The sequence below is a fragment of the Tachypleus tridentatus genome, chromosome 13 (genome assembly GCF_004210375.1).
Source record: "Tachypleus tridentatus isolate NWPU-2018 chromosome 13, ASM421037v1, whole genome shotgun sequence".
In the NCBI taxonomy this organism is placed as follows: Eukaryota; Metazoa; Arthropoda; class Merostomata; order Xiphosura; family Limulidae; genus Tachypleus; species Tachypleus tridentatus.
In genome coordinates this window covers 13361352-13384605 of record NC_134837.1, presented here as the reverse complement: position 1 = coordinate 13384605, position 23254 = coordinate 13361352, and the positions used below count along the sequence as shown (strand labels likewise).

The window sequence follows — 23254 nt, the reverse complement described above, 5'->3', positions numbered from 1 at the left end:
TATTCGTTTAAAAGTTCCAACTGTAGTTAACTTCTGCTCTCCACTTCCCATCATACGATCCACAAATTTTGAATCGTTTGACAGATCTTATTCCTAGGTCATTTCCGTTGAACTGTTCCTTCTAGGATCACCATCAAATTATCTTTTCCAATAATGTGTCTCACTCGTATTTTTTGTTTGCTTTTTTCCATCTAGATGCTCCCCGTGAGGTGGCTCATCGGTACGCTTGAGTCCTTGTAATGTTAAAATTTAATGTTCAATTCCTGTAACACAACACAGATAACTATTCTACAACTTTGCACTTAAAATAGAGCCATCAAAGTTCTGCTTTCTTCTCCGACAGGAACGCCATTTTATTATTCATCCATTTTGTCCGGTTCATTTTTCCCCATTCTTTGCGTCACCTACATATTAAAGATTTCTAAAATTTTAATATTTTCTTTTCTCAGATTTAATACAATATCATATTCGAAACTAAAGATGCTCCTTTAACATTGTCCGTTACTCTGCTCAGCAGGCCCTTTTTTATAATACATTATAAAAATAGTGCAATGTTCAGTTTCCAAATATCCAGCTATGGAGAGCTGTTAATTACACCTGAATTCGAAACATGCAATTCCATAAAATATTTCCATTGCTTTACTGCATTCTACGTGATTTCTATTTTATTATTAAACATTAAAGTTTAAACACCGAAAGCTAGCTGAGAACTAGAAACCAATAGGCTTAACATTCGTGTTAATAATGTATAAATTGATAAGAACATGAAAAAGACTGAAATATACGTGACTTCTATATTAGTGTTGTTATTATGTCCAATAAGAGACTAATTTGATATAGCATTTCTAACCACGTTGCTAGCAAAACTGTATTGCAGGGACCAGATAGCGGTAAAACCAAACAATTAGAATCTAAGAAAATTATGAACTAGGACATTTAGACACCAAATAATCTTAGAAAGGAGTTAAAACTTATAGATCTTCGCAGCATTCCTGAAGGGAAAACTTGATGAGTTGCAAACATTACTATTTAGATCATGTAACATAAAGTTTTCGAAGAACAGGGAACCTATTAGTCCATCTCGGCTCTTCTGTCCTCTAAATTCAAATGATTAAAAAATAATAATCTTAAAGCCAGACCTTATTATTCATATACTTGTCGAACATTTTAAAAAAAAATTACTACCTCTACAACAATTAGAAGGCCAACCACCCTTTCAGACAAATATAAATTTTAGCAGAGAAGTGAGACAGTTTCATTTGTCTAAAAGGGTAGTTGGTTTTTGGAATGGTGGGTTACCTTCCAGTGTTGTAGAAGCAGTTCTACTATTCTCATTGTTAAATATGAATAATAATATAATAAACCTAAATCTGTGTAAGTCAAATGATAGAGTAGATTTAAAAGTTTAATAAAATAAGCCTAGATTTTTACAGTTTATATTATGGAGTAAATTAAACTGGTAATGTATTAGGCCTGGATACACATAGGTGATATAATGGAGAAAATTATTCTAATTATTGTTTTATTTTATAATAACCTATAGGTGTCTAAATATCCTATTTCGTCATTTTTAGGTGTCTAGTTGTCCTGGATTCCCAGATAGCACGAGCCTAACTGACTGGCCTACATGCTAATTGCCATGGCAAACAACCAAACAAGTTGAAGTTATGGGCTAGTTATCCCCCATTTCCTGATACTTAGTTTGATATGCCATGCAACTCGTATGGGGTGACATGACCTGTATGACACTGTCAAATTGAACAACCTTGTATATCACAACAGTAATATCGTACTCAGAATCTTGCAGTATATATTATCAACTGTAGTTATTGAAGTGGATTGATAGTAAGGTTCTGTAAATGTTCGTCGTGAAATGTGTACTGGCAGTTTTGTTTTGTTTTTTAGTGTCTTCTAAGATTTATTGATAAAACTATAAAACTCGCTGACAGTTTGCTAGTTTACCAGCGTTAAATTGAACCCGACTAGTATGTGGAAGAACAGATGTGATGCAGTTGGAAGAAAGAAAAGACTAGGTGGGAAGTTGAACAGTAATAATTACCTTTCTGATGAAGGAAACAAAAAATGACCAGTTATTGGGAATGGCTATTATGTTGCTATAAAGTGTAAGATATAAAATAAATTACGAAAAACCAATTGAGAAAAAACAACGAAACTAGACAGAAGTGAAAATAAACCGTATTAGGGTGTACTGAAAATAACACAGATAAGCTAATGTTAAATAACGGACAAGACTTCGACAGCATGTCTTGATTTCCAGAATCTCCTGAAAATAACACAGACACGATGAGCTAATGTTAAATAACGGACAAGACTTCATGTCTTGATTTCCAGAATCTCCTGAAAATAACACAGACACGATGAGCTAATGTTAAATAACGGACAAGACTTCAACAGCATGTCTTGATTTCCAGAATCTCCTGAAAATAACACAGACACGATGAGCTAATGTTAAATAACGGACAAGACTTCAACAGCATGTCTTGACCTCCAGAATCTCCTGAAAATAACACAGACACGATGAGCTAATGTTAAATAACGGACAAGACTTCAACAGCATGTCTTGATTTCCAGAATCTCCTGAAAATAACACAGACACGATGAGCTAATGTTAAATAACGGACAAGACTTCAACAGCATGTCTTGACTCCAGAATCTCCTGAAAATAACACAGACACGATGAGCTAATGTTAAATAACGGGCAAGGCTTCAACAGCATGTCTTGACTTCCAGAATCTCCTGAAAATAGCACAGATATGATGAGCTAATGTTAAATAACGGAGAAGACTTCAACAGCATGCCTCCAGAATCTCCTGAAAATAACAAAGATATGATGAGCTAATGTTAAATAACGGGCAAGGCTTCAACAGCATGTCTTAACTTCCAGAATCTGAAAAACTGCTTGCATTTACCTTCTCTCTGCATGGCTGTTCAATAAACAATTGGATCAAAAGAATCTAGAAAAATCACTACTACATATGACAATCATATAAACAAGTTAAAGCAAGATACAATACAGTCAACCCAGAAACGGCAAGTGGCTCGCGTTTAGATTCTGCCATAAAATCCAATACGTAAAGGCCACGAGTGTTCTCACAATTTATTCCAGTCATCACAGATAGCTGGCCTTTACTATAAAGCTTGTATGTAAGGATCTGGCTGATTGCGTATTTTTAATTTTGTCATTTATACTTAAATAAGATTATTTTCTATTACATCTTGTAATAAATTACACAGTTCAGCTTTCTTCTAAAAGTTAAGGAGAGCAAGCAAATTCACCCCTTTGTCCATAAGGCTTAACGTCGAACGGGTTTAAGAGAAATTTAACCATTTTTTCTCTCGCTCTATTCTCGTTGTAAAGCACAATAGGCTGTCTGTGCTGTACCGGCCACAGGTATCGAAATTCGGTGGTATGAGTTCTCCGACTTACGCCTGACCCGCTGAAGAGCTGAACCGTTCTGTAAATATCAGGTGTGTAGTGTGGGGGTATAAAACGTGTATTATTTTTGTACCATAACCTAATCTTTCTCTTATCATGGGCTTGTCCTTCAAATGTAATACCGAACAATCTGATGACATCATGTGAAAATCACAACTATCGGTCAAACTGTAAACATGTCGGTAGAACATGATAACATGAGACTTGCGAAATACATGAAACATCCTCGTTGTCGTATGATCTAAATAGTTCATATATTTATGCCAGTAAAACATTTAAACTATGATAGCACAATATAAAACCCTTTAAACTACACAAAATATAAAACTTTTTGAAGTACAGTAAGAAAATATAAAAAATTTTAAAAATACAATAAGATGACATAAAAACCCGTGAAAGTATAACTTAACATGAAGTTCTTTGAAATGCAACGTAAAAACCTTTTGAAATACAATAAACAACGTAAAACCCTTTAAATTACAGAAAATATAAAAATAAAGGTGTGTGTAAATATATCTTTACTTGAGAGATAATAATAGGTTACAATAAAATTATTAGTTCGGTAAACGAAGTAACTAATATTTTATACCCTAAGTTGTTTAATTTACGTCATAAACGAAACCGCTATTCGTTATCGAGATGATTCATTTTTACTAACCTTTTGGGGTTTTCGAAAACCGCTCACGGTACGATAACAATATGCAACACTGCAAGGTCGAGAAACAACTTCACGAGAAAGGTAAGCTATACCGCGTTTTGTTCTCGAGAAACTATACCTGTATGTTAATATAAGTAGGCCTAGAATTGAAACGTAGAATTTCATGTTTGTTAATACACGCTTAATCTGGCATACAAACAAAACAACTTTGATTTACCCAGAATAATACACTTCTCGAAAGACATATATACATTTTTAACGTGCATACTGAAATATTTTTCTAATTAACTGTAGTTATAAAGTAACACGATGTTTTGGGCTTGGAGTGATCGTAGTTAAGACCGTTTTATTTTTCTAACAGGGTGGTTAGTCTTTGGAATAAGTTGCCTTCAGATATTATGAGAATAAGAAAAAGCTTAATAAATATATGACTGAAGGGCTGGCTTTAAGTTTATTTGTTGTTGTTTTTTATACTTTTAGATGGAGCAATAGGACCCATGTTGCTCCCAAATAATTGTTTCCTGCAAAATTATGGAAAATATAGTACTGACTAAAGTCGCTGCTAGTGTTACAGATTTCCTGTATACATATTGTTTTAGGCCCGGCATGGCCAAGCTTGTTAAGGCGTGCGACTCGTAATCTGAGTGTCGCGGGTTCGCATCCCCTTCGCGCCAAACATGCTCGCCCTTTCAGCCGTGGGGGCGTTATAATAATACAGTCAATCCCACTAGTCGTTGGTAAAGGAGTAGCCCAAGAGTTGGCTGTGGGTGGTGATGACTAGCTGCCTTCCCTCTAGTCTTACACTGCTAAATTAGGGACGACTAGCACAGATAGCTCTCGAGTAGCTTTGTGCGAAATTCAAACACAAACACATTGTTTTAGTACTTTGATTTTGTTCACGGTAACATTTTACACTTTCTTCAAAATAAATGTGTGTAATTACACATAAAAATTCGTACTCAAAAATGTTCCATTACAAGTTTGAAAAGTGAGATAATAATAAGTTTTACCGGAACGCGTAGTTAGTGAAAGAAGAAAATAATTCCAAATATAAATTATATAATATTTGGTGTCAGAATGTTTTATATCAACTCTTTATTGTATTTTTAACGGCCTTTTACCAAGAAAACAAACAAATAACTCATCCATATCAAGAGATGCACAGACAACCGTGTGAAATAAGATTGGAAAAAACAAAACAAAAAACGGGATGGTAGAAACCTGCCTGGTCCGGATTTAACTGGGGAAAAGTAGTGGTGGCCTGTTTACAACTGATTACTGTGTTCCTACTCACTCTTCCAAGAAAATCAAGTTGTTTTTTTTATTTCATGAAAACGAAGAGAAAATATTAAGTGAGATCTATTTCATATTAACCGCTGTAGATTTACTTTTGTAAAAAAAAATGTTGTTTTTCAATGAACAAAGATAGTCAATAATGTTATTTTATTATTTTGTTATTGTTTTGGTGAATATTTATTCACTAAATATTGTTAGCATGGCTAGATGGTGAAGGCGCTCAACTCTTAAGCAGATCATCATGGTTTCGAATCTCCGTTTTACCAAATAGGCTCGCCCTTTTAACCGTGGAGGCGTTGTATTGGGATGGTCAATCTCCTCTCCCCATTTGTTGGAAAAAGAGTAACTCAAAATTTGAGCGAGATGATTAGCTGCCTTCCCTGTAATATTTCGTTGTTAAATTCTGGACGACTAACGCAGCTAGTCCTGGAGTAGCTTTGCGCCAAATTAACAACAATCAGTTAATGTTAGGTGTTCATTTTTATTGTTTCCCATGTATCTCACAGTTTGTTTTAATTGTTTAAACATCGTGTAGTGATCGTAGGTTCAAAGGATTAATAAGGTATTAAAATTAAAACCTATAAGGTGAGGATAGAGTTATTAGGTGAATGTTTATATATTCCTAAGGTGTTAGAAAACAAAAAGAACGAAAGATACAAAGTTCTTGTCTTCCTAAGATTTTATTTTTTATATCGTAGTCAGCTGTATCGATGTCTTTAACAGTTGTTCTAAATCACATGTAACCTTTTCTCTTGTAATAATAATAAAAAAGATCTGATTCAAATTTGTGGCCGAGGTCATGAGTTATCAGTTTTGAGAAACAGGAAACTTTGTGAAAAGGCGTGTTTCAAACCTTGTTTTATTTGTTGTAATGATTGTTGTGTAAACTGTAAATATATTTTAATTTAAAATATGTTTTGTCATAAAAATCTTTCTTGATTAACTTTCGATATTATGTTACTACTTTGGTTAGGTGTGGTCTTTTCACTTTTTTTATTTGTAATGATTGAAGAGTGGGTGTGGGTGCTTGCTTTCTCATAGCAAAGCCACATCAGGCTATCTGCTGAGTCCACCGAGGGGGATCGAACCCCTGGATATTTAAAGAAGGGCGACCTAATGTTCTGTCATAATGTATAGGTAGTGCAATGTATATAAAATAAGATATTCATATTAACTGGTAAATATTTTATGGTGAGGTGGGGGCCGAGGATTGGATTCCAGAAATACAGTTCATTACTATTTATTAACTACAGTTTAAGGATTGGATTCCAGAAATACAGTTCATTACTATTTATTAACTACAGTTTAAGGATTGGATTTCAGAAATACAGTTTATTACTATTTATTAACTACAGTTTAAGGATTGGATTCCAGAAATACAGTTCATTACTATTTATTAACTACAGTTTAAGGATTGGATTCCAGAAATACAGTTCATTACTATTTATTAACTACAGTTTAAGGATTGGATTTCAGAAATACAGTTCATTACTATTTATTAACTACAGTTTAAGGATTGGATTTCAGAAATACAGTTCATTACTATTTATTAACTACAGTTTAAGGATTGGATTTCAGAAATACAGTTTATTACTATTTATTAACTACAGTTTAAGGATTGGATTTCAGAAATACAGTTCATTACTATTTATTAACTACAGTTTAAGGATTGGATTTCAGAAATACAGTTCATTACTATTTATTAACTACAGTTTAAGGATTGGATTCCAGAAATACAGTTCATTACTATTTATTAACTACAGTTTAAGGATTGGATTTCAGAAATACAGTTCATTACTATTTATTAACTACAGTTTAAGGATTGAATTCCAGAAATACAGTTCATTACTATTTATTAACTACAGTTTAAGAAATAAACGCAGATGGCGAGTAGATAACACACAAAATAGTGACTTTAATATTTATGATAAATGTAATTTCATTACAAGAAATGTTTAAAGTAATTGTAAAGTAGTGACAGCAAATTTGGTTTTAGATGGCCGAGTAAATATTTATGAATTTGTAAGAGCATGTTAACAGAAAATTGAAAAATAATGGGTGTTATAAAAAGACTACACTCGTTGTTGCCATAGTAACAATTCTAAACATGTTTTTCAACGAAACATCCAGTGTTTATTTTTTAATCGGACGTTCGAGGCTGTCAGTTGCACCCATTTATCTCCCTTCTTCTAAATCGGCCGTGGTGAATTATGTAAATGTGTTTATGGTATAGAAATCCAGTTTTGATAATCTTTCAGATTAAATAATATATAAAAATGAGGCTTTACAAAATATTACATAAATCATGTTATTTTTCACGTGCTCTTTTTTTTTTGACAAATTTATTAGAGAAATCCCTTGTTTTACCTGCAACTACTTCTCCAGGACTAAATTTTCATAGAAAATCAACTTGAAACAATTATTTTAAGATAGATTGCTTGACATAACTTACTGTCTTGAAGACAAGCAACCTTGATAAATTTGGGTGTTGGGTACAGTCATTGTTATTTTTATTTTCACATAAATGCCTCAGTAATAAAGTGAAGGCCTGAATTATTTATAAATTTCGAATTAATTTAATTAAAAGACGGCCCATTACTTAACAATAAACAGCTTATGAGATCATTAAGTAATATTTGACTTTTAACCTTCTTTATTTTCATTAGATCATTTTCACTCCTACAATAAATATACGAAAATCTTGCATTCGTAAAAATATTATGATCACTGGCTTGCATAAGCACCTTTTTTGGAGTAGGATGGGGGTTAGCTAGAATAAAGAACTGTTTTTTTTAACGTGGTCAGACGTTCTTGCTGGAATGTGATATGTCATTTGTGTGTTTGAGTCTTATGAATGGGGATCTGTAAAACTCAGCAGAAAAGAAATGAGGCATTTGATCCTGCTCGTTACCTTCAAACAACGAAAGTTTCTGGTGGTGTTATAGTTATACGGGAGTATTATTGTAACAATGATCAGATGATGTTTTTCCCAGTATGATATTTCAACACCCCACAGTTCTCTTACTGCACAGGATTGAATAGAAGAACATTACATACATCTCTTAACCAGTACTGAAGCGTACAGTGGAACATTTTTGGGATGAAATCGCTCATCGCATTGTCTCTACATCTGTGAATCAGCTTTTGTATATTTTCTGTTTGAATTAAGTCTTTATAATTTTTTGTAATTACATTGTATTATGCCACATTGAGTTCATACTGTTAATGCGATTAAAGTTGGTTCAACCCTCTATTGGCTGGATAATAAATACGTAAAAATGCACTTGTAGGGTAGAAATGTGATTTAAATATCACTTTGTCGTTCTAGGTACTTTGTCGTTCTAGGTCCCTAATTTATGGCCAACTCTTGGGCTACTCTTTTACCAACGAAAAGTGGGATTGACCGTCACATTATCTAGCGCGACGCGGGCGTGAACCCGCGACCCTCGGATTACGAGTCGCACACCTTACGCGCTAGGCCATGCCGGGCCCCTAGGTATGGCTCTGGAGTTCCCGATGCAGCACCTCGTACCAGTAAATATAATGTCATTTAAATATGATGTAAGTTGTTTACTAACTAATAAATTCAAGTCATATTACCAGTATCAAGTAACAGTGGGCTTTATGTAAAATGGTCCAGCATGGTCAGGTGATTAAGGCACTCGACTCCCAATCTGAGGGTCACGAGTTCGAATCCCCGTCACACCAAACATGCTAGCCCTTTCATTCTTGGGGACATTATATTGTGACGGTCAATCCCACTATTCGTTGGTAAAAGAGTAGCCCAAGAGTTGTCGGTTGGTGGTGATGACTAGCTGTCTTCCCTCTAGTCTTACACTGCTAAATTAGGGATGATTAAAGCTAACCTTCGTGTAGCTTTAAGCGAAATTCACAAACAAACAAACTTTATACAAATCTCTCAATATTTCTTGTATTACAGACAACGTGACAAAACTAGCAACGATTGCAATTAATCCAGTAGGTAGACTCACTGAATTTAGAAATTGCATGCTTGGTCGTTAAGTCAGTGTATCAAACAAATAAACCGTGTGGATGGCCTAGTGACTAATGTGCTGTATATGGATCTGAGGATTCATGGTTCGCACCCCACGGCTATAAAAAAACTTGTTCTGCGCATTAGGTTGGTTGTAAGAGAAAAAAGTAATGGTTAACTCCAGTAATTTTCTTAGATTAACCCAAGAGTTAGTTGTAGGCGCTGGTAAGTAACTGCTCTTCCTTTATAAGTTCAAAATTAGAAACGACTAGCGCATATGGCCCTTGTGTAACTTTGCACGAAAATCCGAAACAAAGAACAAACAAATGTTTGAAAATTTGATAGTTGGTATTACAAAACGTATATTATTCAGTATAATTTTTATTCGTTTTGGTGTATTTGGTTGCACCGGAAACATCTTGGATAATTATAGCACCCTAAAATAAACTTTTGTATGACTCGAAATAATTTGCGGGACACCTTGCATATCTGCGCTGGAAAACTCTAAATTAAGTCTCGAAATCTGTACACCTGTTAATATAACCTACATAATTTTACCACCAATTTCACGATATATTTTTTAACTTTCTTCCGGTTTTCTTGGGGTGAAATGTGGCCTTTTAGCTCATTCCTCAGTACACTTATAAAATGGTGAGTCGAAACTATTCAAATACTATTATTTTTAAATTCGATGTAGCAGTTACAGGTATGTTAGAAAGTAGTTCAACGTGGCCGTCTGTGTCAAATTTCCGGAATTGGCTACGTCATACTTTCGAAGGTACAGGAATCGCCTGAAAACTTTCGTCCTTTTCATTAAGTTCCTGGGTGATCTGCGGTTGACTCACTGTGACTACTAAAAGTTTTGTTTGTATGTGTAGTTTATAATATTATACAAAGTGGAGACAACAAACAAAAATTTTGTTGTTGTAAAGTTACTATTTTTTATCTTAATAATATGATAGTTGAGTTAAATTTCAAGGTAAATATTTGTACAATACCAGAAATAGTTGCCAAATATATTTTTATATATTACAAGTTAATAACAATTATTTTTATATATAACGCTGTCTTTTCGTTCGTTCTTTCTTGTTAATTTCCAATCAGGTTTTTTCTCACTTCAAGAAATTTCAAAAGAAACGCAATCGCGCATGTACATACATTGCAAAAGTAATTTATTTTCAGGAATATTCTAAAAAATGACACTTCTAACTGTAGGCGAGTGAGTGTGATTGGGTACGGGATGAATAATTATTATGTAGGACTTTCACACTCATTAAAAAGGACGTGAGTTGATATTATTTATATATAATTTGATCACCATAAATCTACGTCGTTTCGTTACATTTAGTTGTTATTTGCTTTATGGAATCAAAGTTAGCAATGACAGTAAATTTTATTCTGAGAAAAATATTACTTGTTGACGTCATTCAGCTTCCAACAGATAACGATTACGTAAGTTTTGACGATTTTTCCGTTTTCCCTTCACTAATTTTGTGGTGCTTGGAATCTATTTTAATTCGCACAGAGATACTAAAATGACAGATCACTAGAATACCTTGTATTTAACATTGTATTTTTTACTTTTTTCACTATTAAAACAGCGACCGAAATGAATTCTACTGGTAGGTTTTTAATTCTCATATTTTCCTGGAAGTGACACCAACAGATAAGGTTAAATGAAATTTATCTGTGAACATACAATGCTAGAATCCAAGTTTCGATACTTTTGTTGGGCAGAGCGCAATATCATTGTGTAACGTTATGCTTAACCTCAAACGAAATAAATAAAAGAAACACTTAAAAGTAAAGTAAGTGTAGTTTGTTTGTTTTTCAGACATGGAAATGAATTGTAATCCTAGCACTGAAGACTTGGTATCTTTAGAAAGTGGTATTCACTCAGCTGAGGCAAACCAAGCAACAGTTAACAGCATTCGATCTCTGGATGCAGACGTTACTGTTTCAGCCGATACTACACCAGGAGAATCGCCAACTGAAACCCCTACTGCGGATAGGAAACCAGCTTCTCTACAGTTGAGTGTGGAAGATAATACTTGGAAGGGCTCTCAGAAATCAAGTAAAATTTCATCTGGTGGGCAGCTGAGGAAGAATATTCAAAATAGGGTATGTATTGTGTCTTTGTAAGGACAAAAGTTGTAACTGTTACCTGAGGTAACAAATCACATGGCATCCTTCATGAGTTTTACAGAAAAAGGAAAATTAAAATAGAAAAAGTACTTTAAAACTAGAGTAAGATGGAATGTATTTATGTATCTATTGTGGATTTTTATTAACTGTTTTTTTCTTTAAATTACATAATCAGGAAATTTTACTCATCACATTTTAACATTTAAAGATTTCATCTCAGAAAAACCAGTCATTATAAGACAGGCTACATTTGTTTCACAATCTAATTGATAGAATTTTGGCTAAATTGATTTAATTGAGCTGTGATCTGTTAATACCCTACTTATTGTAGTTGTGCTTATTACTGGTTTTGCAAACCAGCAAAGGCTTTGTAAGAAAATTATCTTGGATGTAAGGATAAGTTAGCCCAGTGGATTAATAGTTGGTTACATGAGGCAAAATGTTTTAATAGATGGAGCTCAGTCAAACAGGATTGAAGTTACAAGGAGGATTCTTCAGGACTACTTGTCAGGATTGTTATTTTGTTTGATATATTTTAAAGGTATCATTAATGGAGTGATTACAAAACTGGTCAACTTTACTGATATTTTTATATTTTAGGTGTAGATGGCTATGAGGGAGAGCAAAAAAGTGGCAGGGGACATTTAACTATGCTCAGTGCAAAGTAACAACTGTGGGCTATCTTACTTTAATCTGTAATTATCACCTTGATGGAGATGAACTGAATAGTGTTTTAGAATAAAACTGTTTTGATTTTTGTTTGGTCATTCAGTCTCTTAAGGTTTCCAGGCAGCATATTATTGCCTCATCTCCCTGTGGGACAGCAGGAAGTCTATGGGCTTATGATGCTAAAATACAGGGTTCATTTTCTAACAGTGGACACATCAGATAGCTCAGTGTGACTGTACTCTAAAACAACCAATTAAATATTGTTGCCAGTGGGCCAGCAAATAGAATTTAGGGTTTTATCTAGAGGAATACTTAATATGAGTCAAAGGAGATGCCATCTTCAGCTAAGACAGTTTTATTTTTCTAACAGGGTGATTGGCTTCTTGAATGGATTACCTTCAGGTGTTGTAGAGGTAGTAAATTTAAGTGGGTTCAAGAGAAAGTTTGATAACTGTGTGAATGAAAAGGTTTGACTTTAAGATTTTACGTTTAATGGTTTTAGTTTAGTTTAGAGGATAAGACAGCTGAGATGGACCAGTAGATCCATTGTTGTCTCTAAACATTTTTATATTAGCATTTCTTGATAGAGATATCTGGTTAGGTCTCATTTAATGTATTGTGTTCAGTCTTGGACTCCTAATCATACCTTAAGAAGGACATTGAGTTGTTTGAAGGTGGTTCAAAGAAAGGTGACTAAAAGTATTTTGGGGATGGAGGAGCTGTCATATTAGAATAAGTTAAAGTTCTTAAAATTATTTCCTGTTAAGAAAGAGGTTAGCAGAGATCTGATTGAAGTGCTAAAAATTATAAAAGGAATAGCTAGAATTGAAGAATAATATTTTTTGTGTTTAATAGTAAAATTGGTCTGCAAATTAAATAATTTTATTTTGCAAAGAATTTATTCAATTTCTGGAATACATTTTCCTTCAGACCTGATAGACTGCATCAGAATTGAGAAAGTTCAAAGAGAGGTCTTCATGAGTATTTGGGAAGTTAAAGCTAGATATAAGTAGACGGGTGATGGGTGTTTGGTAAAATCTGTGGGACAGTCAAGATGAGTGAAGGGAACCATTATAACCCCTCAAAATATTAAGGCCTTAAAATAATTTCATTTGGTAACCACCCAAAGTCAGGTAACATTTTGGTAATAACAACACACTCTGGCCTCTGTTCTCATTTTTTTTATTCACTTGGGTGGCTAGTGGCATCTCTGTAGATCCTAATACTAAATGACTTATGCATTAATCTACATTTACCTAAGAAGTTACCAATAAGTTCAACTTATTCTGGCCTTTTTATGTGGGATATATTGTTCTTATGATTATGTAACCATCATTATGTGGAAAAGACATAACCTATGTAGGTGAAGAACAAGTCAGTCAAAGAATACTTTGTCATTGGTAATCATCCTTTGTCATGGGTACAATGATTAGAACACAGTCTACTGTGGTTCAAATTACTTTTTACAATTTATAAAGATGATACAATCACTTGTTCAAATTTGGTTTGGATTGTTTTGAATTTCGTGCAAAGCTACACTAGGGCTATCTGCAGTAGCTGCCCCTAATTTAGTAGTTTAATACTAGAGGCAAGGCAGCTAGTCATCACCACCCACTACCAACTCTTGGGCTACTCTTTTACCAACGAATAATGGGATTGACCATCACATTATAATGCCCCCACAGCTGAAAGGGCAAGCATGTTTGGTGTGACAGGGATTTGAACCCGTGACCCTCGGGTTATCTGTCGAGTGCCTTAACCACCTGGCCATGCCGGACCCAAATCACTGGTTCATATTTCTTCATGATTTTATAATCCTCAGCTTAACCTTAACATTGAAATACTCAAGATACAAATTTACTTTATAAAATTTTAATCCCATTATCTGCTTTTTTTTTTTGTCCTGATAAAATATATACAAAAATGATGATGATGATTTTTTTTCATATTTTTTCATATATACTGTAATCATTTAATAAAGCACTGTAATCATTTAATAATATAAATATTATTTTATATTATATTTAATAATATACATGATTACAGTACTTTGTCACTTGTTATAGATTATATATGAAAAAAAATATCATTAGAATGCATCATTTTGAGTTTAAATTTAAAGCTTTTATAGGGGAGGTCTCCATCTTCTCCACCAGTGAAAGGGAAGGAACGTCCTCTCCCATCACAACTGTTGCCTGTAACTCAAATTTACACACATTTATGTCCCTATTTCTAGGTGAGAGTATACAGCTTTCCAAAGGGACACAGTCATTGTGTAGTTGATATAGTATTTATCAATAAATTATGTTTTACATTCATGATTCAATTGCACAAGCCCAAGTCCATAAAAATTTGATATACAGTCTCAGTTATATTGTAGTCTAGCATGAACTAGTGGTTACAGTGCTCAACTTTTAATTTGCAGGTTGTGAATTATAATCCAGTTACCAAACTTGCTCACCCTTTTGGCCAAGAGGGCATCATAATGTATCGTCAGTTCCAATATACATTGGTAAAAGAGTAGTCCTAAAATTGATATTGGGTGCTTTTGGCTAGCTTCCTTCCCTCTAATCTGCCACTTCTAAATTAAGAACAGCTAGTGTGGATAGCCCTTGAGTTGTATTGCATATTATTTTAGTCACCAGTGCATTTATTTCAGTCATACAGCTCAGTAACTTGTGTTGTAACATAATGGTTTGGCATTTGATTTTATACTGAAATACAAAAAAAGAAACCATACAAAATTAGATGACAGATTCAAAAAATAAGAACAAGCAGTGTGGTTACTTACTGCATTATTACCACATAACCTCACATTCTTAGAGTTTACAGATGTATTAAGTCTTATTATAACAGTTTCTGGACAAGAATATCAGATTATTTCTACTAGGTAAAGATTGTCTTCCAGTACATAGAAGGAGAAAAACTGACAAAAACAACATGTCAACTTTCTCAGGAACATCATGCACCACAAATGTTTCCTCTCAGACTACATGCTGTTACACAACCACAGTGGTACAGTACTAGTCTCATAGTCACGTAACTTAGGAAATTTTCTCTACTTCTAACATAGTTTACAAATCACACATCCTTATAACCTGCTTAACACAAATATGAAGGAAAAAAGAGAATTGTTAAAAGTTCTTTGATTTGCTATTCAATGAAACTGCCTGCTGAAAAATTGGAAACAGATCCATTATAATTATATAAAAGAATTTTTTAACCAAAATTACTTCAACATATTTGTTTACATGAGTGTGCTGAGCCATCTGTTAGTGGGAATGATGAGATATCTGTGAACAGCAAGGAGTTGATTTTGGATTCTTGAGAAAAATGAACCAACATTCAGGTTTTAAAATTGTGTTAGCCTCAGATTAATTTAAAATGCATTCCAAACCTTAAAGTTTATTATCAATGTTTTAAGATCCAAAAAGAGAATACTGCCACTAAAAACTTCTAATGTTTATCAATACTTTACTTATTTTTCTTGTTCATAAGGTTTTGTCAGTTCTACCACAGAGTTCTGCCCTTTGTGAGCAACCAAGCAATTCTAAATGAGAATATACCTCGCTTGATCATGGGATTGTTTTGTACATCTGAATAATTGAGTATTTTAACTAGGTCCAAAAATGAGCACAGTTTTTACATTAAAGATAGCTTGCTTACTTAACAAACTTCAGGGTCATTCTGTGTCAAATCATCCAGATTTTGGAAAATTTTCCAGGTGAACCCTCTCAGAATGCCTTAAAAATTCACATGTGCTCATCTACACATATAATGAAACATTGCCAAAGATTAGATCAATATCTCTAATAGTTTCTGATTTACAGCCCTGTAAAATTTAAGTAATTTTTTTTTTAATTTTTGGCAAATTCACTTTTGGGCAACTTTGGTTGCTTAAAGCTACAAGAGTAATGGTGGTAGAAGGCTGAAATTTGTAACACTGACTGAATGAATCTTACAGAATTCAAAAATGGTCTCAAACCAAGTTCATCTCTCTTAGGATTTTCATAGTGAGGCAGTAAAATCACCTGAAAACCCAAAATCATAAAAAACATTGGTTTATTTAATAAGCTATAGCTCTATGACTTAATATAATACAAAGCTGAATGTTGTTTTCAAATTTCTTATAACATATCAGTTGATAAATCAGCAATTATTGTAATTAATATCTATTAGATTTCCTGTAAAAAAATGTAGTTGAATGCAACTTTTTATGATTTAGCTAAAAATAGCCCTACTTCAGGCCACAGTTTGACCATGTCACCAGTTATTCAGCCTTGTCAGATTTTTACCATATATTCTTACATCTCTGCACATGATCTTCAAAAAAATCAAGGTTGTGAAAAATAATAAATTATCAAATTTTAAGTGTGTCTGGTATGTACCATTGGGCAAAGAACCACATTCAGGGCATTCAGTTCTCTCTTGTCAATCAGGAATCAGTCCTGCAGAATTGTGTAAAGTTTGATCTACTTGAGCACTATGAAAAACACAAAACTGTGGCAGGTATTAAGTCACATCATAGCTTTATTCTACCAACAAACTGTATATTAGAAGGTGATGATGTGTACACAGTTGTAACTGTTGGTAGTAGCAGTGAAAGTGATGCTACAGCAGCTCAAATAGGGTCTAATGATAGCAATGACAATTATCAGCCAAGGAAATATGTGGCATGCATATATGATCATGGATGGTATGTGGGAAACATAAAAGATAGATCAGATGAACATTCCGTTGTGTTGGTGTCATTTATGAAGAAATCAAGAAACAAACTGTTCTCATGGCCTGCAAGATCATGTAAAGATGAAAGCTGCATTCCTTTTCAACATGTTCTTTGTCTGATAAGTGCACCTACCATGCAAGGCACTAGTGCTTGCCACTATGTTCTAATCAAAGTGATCTCAACATAATCAAACTCGAATTTCAGAAATGTATTCAAGCTGTCTGAACAAAGCAATGTTTATTTGATGTTGTTAAGGCTAATTTATCACCAAAGCAGTTTTTGAAACATTTCATTGTCACGATTATTGCAATTTGGTATGACTATAATCTTTCTCAGTTATCCCCTGTTGTAGCACTGTGCTTTTTGTGTCTGATTTACCTTTGTATTTATTATATTATGAATCTTAAACTCAGCCATATCTGCATAATTGTAATGCATACACAATATATTTGCATTGCCATGTGATCTAACTAGTTATCCCAATAAACTTGTTCAGAAATGAATTAATTCATTTTTGTTTCTTACAACTTTATTATTTAACACTGTGAAAGGCTGGTTAGAATATTTCAGTGGGATTCATAAAATTCTGAGAGGTATGTTTCAAAATTGTATGGATATATTTGCACACAGTAACACTTGAACTGAATTTTTTAAAAATAAAAAGTGTATGGTCAGAGGATACTTTAAAAAATTATAACTCAAAAAGTAGGTTGAACACAATCCTGATTCTTTTTGTGGATCATATTCAGAGATATAAGAATATATGGTAAAAATCTGACAAGGCTGAATAACTGGTGACATGGTCAAACTGTGGCCTGACGTAGGGCTATTTTTAGCTAAATCATAAAAAGTTGCATGCAACTACATTTTTTTTTACAGGAGATCTAATTGACTTTTAATTACAACAATTGCTGATTTATCAACTGGTATATTATAGGAAATTAGAAAAAAAAATTGAGCTTTGTATCATTTTTAGTCTTAGAGCTATGGCTTATTACATAAACCAATGTTTTTTACAATTTTGTGTTTTCAGGTGATTTTACTGCCTCACTATGAAAATCCTGAGAGAGATAAACTTGATTTGACACCATTTTTGACTTCTGTGAGATTAATTCAGTCAGTATAGCAAATTTCAGTCTTCTACCACCATTACTCTAGCAGCTTTAAGCAGCCAAAGTTGCCCGAAAATTAATTTGCCAAAAATAACAAAAAAGTAATTAAATTTTACAGGGCTGTAAATCAGAAACTATTAGAGATATTGATCTAATCTTTAGCAGTGTTTCATTATATGGGTAGATGAGCACATGTGAATTTTTTCAAGGCATTCTGTGGGGGTCACCTGCAGCCTCCTGGATGATTTGACATGGAATGACCCTTCTGTGAACTGAGGTTAGAAACCAATTTCTTTTAGTTATGAACTGTAGGTATAAAATACTTTATTTATTTTATTATTTATTATGAATACATTAATGATTTTATCATATTTTTTTTCTTCTAGGCAGCCAGGGTCAAAGCTGTATTTCACCAAAGCAAACCATCAGATTTAAAGTTCCGGTTAATCTTGGTGTTATTATTTTGTTGCATCGTAGCACTAGTAACATTTACGTGGTTTTTATATCATCAGAAACTGATGAATCTTGAAATTGGTGATAAAATTAGGTTTCATGAAGTTCAGAGAATTCTTCATCTACTACGAGAGAATGGTGAAGAGCATCTTACTGGTTATTTAGGTTTAAATATGCCTGTTAACCTTAACCCTTATAACTGCCAGGTCCTTCAACGTGGCTTGGACCCAAATATTTGTGTAGAATGGAAGTATAGAGCTCGCCTAATGATTGGTTATTGGCACAAAGGAAACTTAAGTTGTTATTCTGTGAACTGGCAGGCTCTCTCCCATCATACTCATTTAGAAGACTGTTTCAGCCTTCATGGAGCTTTTTGGTATGGAATGGGAGAGATAAAAAATATCTCCTGGCCACTGTCTAATATATCCCTAAACATGCAGCCATTTGTGTCAGGAGATGTTTATGACAGTGACTTTGGATCTATCCTGGAGCGGTATTGGTTGTCTTCGGAGGGAATTGCTATCCATGTGGATCCTGAGGTTCCTCTCTATGTTAGTTTGAACAGTAGCAGAAATGAACGGTTATGCTTTATAGCAAAATACCAGGGGTTTCCTTACCATGTTTCTGAAAACAAATTACCAAATTTAAAGTACACCCTGTGTACTGGTACAGATATTAAGTCTGTTCATCTTGATACTATGCACAAGTTTCACAGTCTTCCTTCTAATATTTCTAGTTCAGAATTTTTAGGAAGCCCAGTGTGGGCAACTGGGCCAAAGTTTGGTACGTCTCTGAGTCAGGAATCTCTTCAAGTATATGCAAACCACATCATGGAACATGGGTTTGAAGCTGGTAATATTCTTATCGACATCAGATGGCAAGAAAAAGAGGGTGACCTTCAATTTCGAGTTGATAATTTTACAAATCCTGAGGAAGTACTCAACATTCTCCATCACAAGGGTTTCAAAGTGTTATTGGCAGTTCACCCTTACGTTTGTGTGGATTCTGTTGCTTTCTTAAATGGTACTGATGGAAAGTATTTCATCACTGACGAAAAATGGAATGTGCCACTTCTAACTAGATGGCAAGATTCTGTTTGTGCAATTGTTGATGTTACAAACAAAACATCTGCTCAGTGGTTTCTAGCACGTCTGAAAGAGTTAAAATCAAAGTACAACATTGATGGTTTTGTTTTTTTAGGGGGTCAATCTTTATATCTTCCAAAGTTTTATAATTTTCAGCAACTAAATATCAATCCTGATACATATCTCACACAGTATCTTCAGATTGCTTCTAAAGCTGGTAATTTCATGGGAACAGGAGTAGGGTTTAATACCCAGAACATTGCAGCCTTTGTTGCTATAGCCCCAAGAACATCTACTTGGGATGCAACAACTGGATTAAGATCAATCTTGCCAACAGTTCTTTCTCTTGAATTACTTGGTTATCCAGTCGTTAATCCAGGATCAGTCGGTGGCGATGTTTTGCTCAGAGAAAATGCTACTCTACCCGATAAAGAACTTTATCTACGTTGGCTACAACTTGCAGCTTTCATGCCAGTCGTTCAGTTTTCCGTACCACCAGGAGACTATGATCTTGATGTAATCAAGGCTGCAAAGGTTCTGTTTAAAATACGAGAAGAACGTGTCTTGCCTGTCATGCAGCATAGTATCCAAGAGTACCTTGAAACTGGTGCCCCAATCATTCGTCCACTATGGTGGCTTGAGCCCAATAAACGAGATGTTCATGTTTTAAACACACAGTTTGTTATCGGTGAGGAGATAATTGTGGCCCCTATCTTAGATAAAGGAAAGCGTAACCGAGATATCTACTTACCTCAAGGATGGTGGCGAGATGAACTGTTAGGACAAATTCAGCGTGGTGGGAAGTGGTTACACAACTATACTGTGCCTTTAGATAAAGTGGCATATTTTACTAGAACAGAAAAGCCAACCTAATGAACTGATTGGCTCACATGAAAAACAAAAGTGCTGATAAACAATCAATATTGATTAAAGCTGATTTTATAAAATAAGTCAAATCCATGTCTTTCATGACAGTGTCAATGTTTTATATATTTGTTAAGTAAAACTTTGTAATTAACTAAACAGATGGAAGTTAGGGAATCCAGTGATTTCTTTAATATAATAACTTATTTCAACTCCTAGAGAAACCATCCAGTGTTTAAGATAAATATTAATGTGTGATACTTAGTTGTAACTAACCCTAAATTGAAACATTAAAGTTTGGAGAAAGGAAAAACCTTTAAAGGATAAGTAAAATGATTTATATAAATAATTTTTTGAACAGAGAAGTTTCAAGTCAAAATTGAAATATGTAGTTTAAAATAATGTAGAACTGGATCATTCCATGCCAGCTTACCCAGAAGAAAAGAACTTTTCCCGGTTCATGTAATAGATTTTCTTGAAAAAAGTCAATCAAAATCTTCATTTTGATTTATTCAGCCATGAAATTCCTAAAGTTGTACTGCATGGCTGAATAAATTGTAATGAAGTTTTTGCTTAAATGTTGTTTTTAAGGAAGTCTGACATGAGCTGGGGAGTCCTAAGTGATTTGGCATGGAATCACCCAGCTATGGGAAGTCTATGACATGAGCTGGGGAGTCCCAAGTGATTTGGCATGGAATCACCCAGCTATGGGAAGTCTATGACATGAGCTGGGGAGTCCTAAGTGATCTGGCATGGAATCACCCAGCTATAATTCTTTAAGAGACAAGGCAGGTATGACACTTTGGTGAGTTTGTTAGTTGAAGGAGTACAAATAAATACATTGGGTAACATATAAAGGAAATAATTTTTTTTTTTAAATTCCATGCAATGAAAACATCCATGATGCACAGTCCTGTTTTACGGCACTGAAAAAAAACCAACAAAAAGTAATTGACATACTAAAAATTAAATATTATTTATCCTGTTACAGGAACCATAAATATTTTATTGTTAGATATCTGGTAAGAATGTTATAGAGTAGAAATAAGTCCAGATCATTCTGCATGCATTAAATTCTGAAACTTGGCATATGATGCATTTCCATTTAGATGTGTTATTGTTGAAACTCAAGTAACTGCAGGAGTTTATTTTATATATATATATATTCAAATGATATAAATTTACAATTATTTCTCCTTAAGTCATACATTATAAGCATTACTTGCAAGTTAAAAATATTGTATTTTATAATGGTCATAAAAAAGTTATTGAACATATTTTTATTTTATATTAAATTTAAAAGCTCAGTTACAAACATGTATAACAGTGATGATTTATGAGAACATAACATTGTACAGTCCACTGCATTTTACATATTAGAATATATTTGGAAGAAAGTTTTAAAGCATCTCTGTTTTTATATTAAAAAATAACTATTTGAAAGGGTATATTACATTACCTTTATTGTTGAATAATATATTTTACTCCTAGAATATTTTTAATCCTTATATTACCAAGATATGAAAACAGAAGTATGCAGCCAATGTCATTCTTATTGTTTTAAATAATTCTATCTATGATGTGAGAGGAAAAACCCCAACAAGATTAACTTTTAAGTATCCATGTTAGTAAGGTATGTAAATGTACTCATCTTGCTGACGAAAGAGTTAATCAGGGTAATATATCATAATCAAACATGATTTCTTCCAGATGACCAGCTCATTAGGTTCCAGAGATACTATGATATAGATTTCAAATATTTATAAATAATTATATGTATGTATCAGTATACAAAACATTCCAAATACCTGAGACTGAGTTGACATTATGGCAAATATAATTTTTTCTAAAATTATAATTATATGTGTTACTGTCAGTGAAATGTACAGGTAACTCTTTGCATGTTTTTATGATAGGTCATATTTGTGTTGTTTTTTTTTACCTTCATGATAATTATAACTAGTAATAAATAAATATATATATATATATTATAATTTGTATGTCTGAATAATTTTCTGTTTGAATTTTTAATAGAAAAACAAGAGTGAAATTGGCCTTTCTGAGTATTGAAGATATAATTTCCTAAGAGGATGAATAATCGGTATCATTGATATAAAATATTCAACATTGCATATGAGCCGAAGAGAGGCCCAGTAATTTTAACGCTAGACTCTGGAGCTGATTTTTTTTTTTTTTTTCCCCACTAAATAAAACAAACTCTCAGTCCACACTTTGTGGCCATAAGTGCATTATAAGAGTGATGGTAAAATACCACAGTTTAGTCTGACGTAGTTTTGCACAGGATCCAACAAACACATACAACCATAATTCATTTAACTTCACTTATTTGAAATAAGATGTTTATCTCTCTGTATCTAAGAGCAGAACTTGTTTACAAAATGATCTTCAAACATCACAACACCATAAAACACTACTTGAAATGATACATTTTGACAAGCAGTGTTGGTTATTTTGGAGTCAGTAAGCATTGGGTCACTAATGTAAACCTTGGTTTCTACAAAGAGTATTCCTCTTTCACATTGAAATATGTTTATCCTGCCCTCAAACCAGTGTTGCTTACAAACAACCTGTGAACATGGCACATTACCAAAATATGCTTCAGCTAGTGTATATTAAAATAGCTGAGGTTTTTCTGAGGTTAGTAAGCATTGGAACACTAATTTAACAGAATTCTACAGAGGGAAAGACCTCTATATTACATACCAGTGTATTTACCCCACCACAAAATTCAATTGGTTTACAGGAACTGTAAGTGAAGTAACCAATTTCTTGAA

At 33.5% G+C, this 23254-nt stretch overlaps 1 protein-coding gene across 10 annotated transcripts in view; it reads left to right on the top strand.

The window, feature by feature from the left end:
- LOC143240952 (myogenesis-regulating glycosidase-like) overlaps positions 1-22450 on the top strand; it is a 34932-nt gene extending 12482 nt beyond the window's left edge. For 3 of the 10 annotated variants that reach the window (XM_076484258.1, XM_076484263.1, XM_076484260.1), the window contains 2 exons: positions 11240-11526; positions 18444-22450. In XM_076484258.1, coding sequence (XP_076340373.1) covers positions 11240-11526; positions 18444-20468 — 2312 coding nt within the window. In that variant the 3' untranslated portion in view covers positions 20469-22450. The other 7 variants (XM_076484267.1, XM_076484264.1, XM_076484261.1 and 4 more) reach the window with 7 other exon arrangements.
- Positions 22451-23254: the final 804 nt, after the last annotated feature.